Below are 4,898 nucleotides of genomic sequence, written 5' to 3' on the forward strand. Positions count from 1 at the left end.
TGTCCTTTAGAATGCACCACATGAAAAGCCTGGATTTAGGAGGGGCTTTTAATTTCCATATGTGACCCCACCACCAAGAAAAATCACCAGTGTGTCTAGCTGCCATTGAGTATGCATAACCTATTTTGGGGGAATATCTGCCATGGGGATCCATCGCCCAGATAAGGTCATCATGATTGTCGCTGATCCGCACATTGGCCTCCTCTAGAGAGCCGATGAACCTCTGCCAGTCTTCAACCCAAACATCTGGAATGTTGAGCATTCTGTGATCCTTCTAGGTCTGGTTTTGCCAACTGTCCTAATTTTCATTTGCTATATGCGCTAAGTGGGAGATGCCAGAGGCCTAAAGGAAATTGCAAAGAGGTCAAGGAAGTATGTGGCCATTCCCGCAGCCACTCCATGCATCCAATCCGATCCTCACTTGAACTCCATTGCCAACTTTCCAAGCTAGACCTCGCTTGATGAGAGAAAGAGACTGTGATATTGCTTTCCAAATTATGGAGGAGCCAGTCGAAGGAATTAAGGGTCTGCGGATCCAGTCCAAAACTGAGAGCGGATATATGTATTTATAAAAAGTAATTTCCTGCCAAAGACTTTTGGAGTTTATAAGCTACCAGCCCATTTTTGCAGCCAAAGCTTCAGTGAATAATTGCAAGTTTTTTATGCCCCAGCCTCCTAGTTTTTTGGGTTTGTCAATGCTATCCCAACGGACCTAGGCAAAGGTTCTCCCTGGATTTTGTCCTCGCCAAAGGAAACGACAACATAGTTGTTGAATTCTTTTTAATATGCCTTTGGGAATCCAGGCCAACGACATCCAATAAACCGGAATAGCTTCTAGAACTGATTTGAGTAGAGTGAGCCTGCCTGCTCTAGAGAGCCATCGCTATTGCCAAATGTTGATTCTGCTTTCAATCTTAGCAATAAGCCAAGCCCAATCTGCTATGCGATAACCATTTGGTTTCAATATGAAACCCAAATATTTTAGGCCATCATCCAAGTCTTGTCTCGCGTATTCAAAAAGTTGGCAGGCTAATCTTGCTTCATTCGGCTGGCAGGAAACTATGATAATAGTTGATTTCACAAAATTTGGCTGCATACCTGTAGCTTTACAAAAAAGGGATAGTATGGACTTGAAAGCATAAGAGTCTTGAAAGGATCCATTTAAAAAAATCAGAACATCATCTACAAATAAGAGATGGGTTATAGAGGACATATCAGAGATCAGACACCAACCAAGGAGCCTTCCTCTCTTCCTTTTTTAATCAGTTTGCTAAATCCTTCCATAATGAGGAGAAAGAGTAGCAGGAGAGAGGGCATCCTTGCCTAAGACCTCATTCCGCATGAAAGAACCCTGAGGCTGCTCCATTGATGAGTATATTGTAAGAGATGGATGTAAGACAACCCATGATCCAGATGATGAAAGCAAAGGGAAAGCCAATATGAGTGAGAGTAATTCGGAGATAGGACCAACAAGCATGATCAAAAGCTTTGGAAAGATAAATTTTTAGGATGACTGATTTTTTATGGAGATTTTTAATCGAGTGAAGAGCTTCCTGAGCTATACCAATAGCTTCATGGATCTGGCGATGGCTGAGAAAGGCAAATTGTTCCTTAGATATCATTCGGGAGAGGTAGGGATTAATGTGAAGAGAAATTATTTTGGAAATGATTTTGTAAATGTTATTGTAGAGGGAAATGGGTCTGTAATCGTCAAAGGAGGAAGGGTTGTCAGATTTAGGGATAAGGGCCAGGAAGGTCGAATTGAAAGCCTCCAAAATTCTGCCAGTTTTTCGACTTTCTTCAATGGTCTGGAGGAGATCATCTCTAATTAATTCAAAAAAGGAGCTGTAGAATTCAACCGGCCACCCATCAGGCCCCGAGCTCTTATCCTTTTTAAAGCACTTCAGCACTGCTTCAAGCTCTTCTCTAGTAACCTGGGAGTTTAGATCTTCAATTTCATCTGATTCGATAAATCTGGGCAGAGCTTTGGCAGTGCGAATGATGCTTGGAAGAGTTATTCCAATGGGGGCTTTGTAAATATCAGAGAAGTGTCTAATCCCCATGTCAGCCAATTGCTCGAAAGTACCCGCTTTCCTTCCTTCAGTATCTTGTAATTCCTAGATTGTGTTAATGGCTTTTCGGCCCCTTGCATATTGTTGAATTTTTTTTGAGTTTTCATCACCTGCTTGGAGCCATATTGATCTGCTCTTGAGTCTCCAGGTTTCTTCTTTTGAGCGAAGAAGTTTAATTCTTTCAGTTTCCAGCTGAACCAACTGCAAATTTTGTTCAGCTGAGTTCGAACCATTAGGGACTGATTCTTCGAATGCTAAGAGAGCCATTTCAATCCTTTGTAGTTCTTCATCTTCTTTCCTTTGTTTTTCTCTAGCCCAGGTTATTGATTTGACTTTTAAAGCTACTAAATTCTTCACAAAAACCTCCCCATGAGAGGAGATCTCTTCCTGAGAGAAATGGATCCAAGAAGTTGAGACCAAGTTTTGGAAACTCAGCTCCAGCAGCCAAGAGGAGTTGAATTTGAAAGGTGATGGGGGTTTAGAAGAGTTACCCTTGAGCTCCAAAAAGATGGGAGAGTGATCAAAGATCCCACCGCTCCCCACCCATTGACGAAACAGATTTAAACTTGCCATGAGAGGGGCTTTGATCAAGAAACGGTCCAACCTTCTAGCAAGGGCATCAACCCCCATTCTGCGATTCCTCCAAGTTGGCTTAAGCTTTACAGGGTCAATATTTAGAAAATCATGGGCATCCAACAAGTTTTCGAAAAAGGCTATGAGATGATCGCTTTGACCCCTGGAACCCCAAGATTCTGCTAATCTGAGAGAGAAATTTAGATCTCCACCAATGATTATATTCTCTTGATTCATAAAATCAGCCTCCATAAACCTATTCCAGAAGACTTCTCTGTTCTGACAAGGGCCATAGATATTGATAATCCTAAAAGGTCTGTTGAACTCCAACGATAAGATATCAGCCCCAAGTAGACCTTCTCCTCCCCAGACATTGAGGATTTTTGTGGATCGTTTATTAAAACCCAAAGCACAACCACCAGAGCGGCCCTTCACATCCAAAAAGTGAAAATCCCAATCTGGAAGAAAACTTAATAAGAGCTTATTGATCTGATGACCTTCCCCCAGAGTTTCTTGAAGGAAAATAGCATCCCGTTTTTCAGACAGGCAGAGTCTCTTGAGAGCCAGCTTTTTGTTTGGGTTGGCTAGACCCCTACAATTGAAAGAGAGACAAATCATGGGGGGGTGGTGAGAGGGTTTCTCTTTGCTCTAAGAACCCAATCAATTGGGGATTGGACCTCGGAAGCTACTTCAACACTAGCCCTTTTGATTGCCTTGGAAATTTTTGATTGGTGGCTGCGAGAAGGTTTAGGGGTAATGGTGGGGGGGGGGTCAATGTCCAGGCCAAGGGCCGATGAGGGTGCAGCGGGGAGGGACCAAAGGAAGTATCAGTGCGGCCCACTTGGAAGTGGGCATTCATTGAGCGAGCAGGTGGTCCTATCCACAGAGGGGTGAGGAATGGGGGAAGGCAGGGCAGGAGGGGCAGAGGGAATCAAACAAACCGAGGAGCACAACTTATTAACCTCAGCTTGAGAAACAACACAACTCATAGAAGAAGTTAAATTAACAGAACCTTCTACTGTATGAGAAAAATGAGGAAGAGAGGAGAAGGGAGTACCCACAAAAGCCGTATCCTGGGTTTGGGATTTTTCAGGAGGACGTTTTGATGCCCTTGCAGATTGATGAGAAGCGGCCTGCTGCGGAGTCTGACTAGAGGGCGGAGTAATCTCTTGGATGTCCACTGGAGAAGGGAAGTCTGAATCCAAAGTTTGAGTGGAGGATGAGACCAACGCTTTGGTTGGGATCTGATTCTACCCTGAAACTCTTGGACAGTCTTTATAGAGATGCCCCACTTCATGACATTTCTGACAACGAAAAGGAATGCCTTCGTAATCCAAAATTTGCCTCCGAGTAATGTCACCCATCTGTAGCAAGTAGCTCTCAACCAATCCTTCTCTGGTATCTAGGTGCACTAGTATACGAGCCATCGCTAGACAACCTGTGTCTTGATAGGTTCTATCATGATCCAGGTAGACACCCAAATCATCGCCTATTACCTTGAAGATCTCTTCCCCCCAAAACTGTAACGGGAGAGCAGGAAAACGAACCCAAATTGGCCCAGCTCCATGGTTCTCCTTTTCTGGGTCGAACATTGGCGACCATCTTTTCAATAACACTAGAGTCATCTCAATGTGCCAATACTGAGTGAGAACCCAGTCTACCTGATCCGGATGGGCAAAAATCAGAGCAAACCAGCCCCGGGAAAGTGAGAGAATACCTGGAAGCTGAATGAGGAGGTTTCCCCAAATTTCCGCTGTCCACTTTCGTAGGCACATCGGAGTGTAATTTTTGCCTCTTACCCTTCCAACTAACACAGTGCTCTCAGTGAGAGCCGCTTGTGCCATAGTGATTCCTTCTTCGAAGATTAAACGCCTGTCCCTTTCTCTGATTTTTGAGTTCCTTGATTTTTTTGGTCACTTTGGCGGCGTCTTGGCGACCTGCTCACCTTCCGCTAGGCCAATGTCTTCAGAGTCAACAGAGCGATTTTCCTCTGATGCTTGATCTTGCCTGGGAATGCCTATGAAGCAGCCTGAAGGAGGGGCTGAGCCAACAGGTTGGAAGGCCGTATAGAAAGGGGCAGTCCCGAGGATGCCTATTTGTTCAGGCAACAACCCTTGTGTTGAATGTCGAAGTCCACTCGGTCCTTCTCCTGAAGAGCCCGCACCTCCTTGGGCATTTGTCCCTACCGGAAATGCCTGCGACCATGTGTTCAGTTCCGACAGAGAAGGGATGGGAAGGAAAGGTGACTCCGAG

General features: G+C 44.6%; 1 protein-coding gene across 1 annotated transcript; it reads right to left on the bottom strand.

Annotated features, from left to right (window-relative positions):
• Window positions 1–3,895: 3,895 nt before the first annotated feature.
• Window positions 3,896–4,489, bottom strand: LOC149206749 (uncharacterized). Its single transcript, XM_089397786.1, has one exon. The coding sequence runs from the start codon at window positions 4,487–4,489 to the stop codon at window positions 3,896–3,898; it is 594 nt and encodes a 197-aa protein (XP_089253912.1).
• Between the last annotated feature and the right edge of the window lie 409 nt (window positions 4,490–4,898).

The sequence above is a fragment of the Pinus tabuliformis genome, chromosome 1_2 (assembly GCF_031772625.1).
Source record: "Pinus tabuliformis cultivar Carrire ecotype Pingquan chromosome 1_2, CPIR1, whole genome shotgun sequence".
NCBI classification, from domain to species: Eukaryota; Viridiplantae; Streptophyta; class Pinopsida; order Pinales; family Pinaceae; genus Pinus; species Pinus tabuliformis.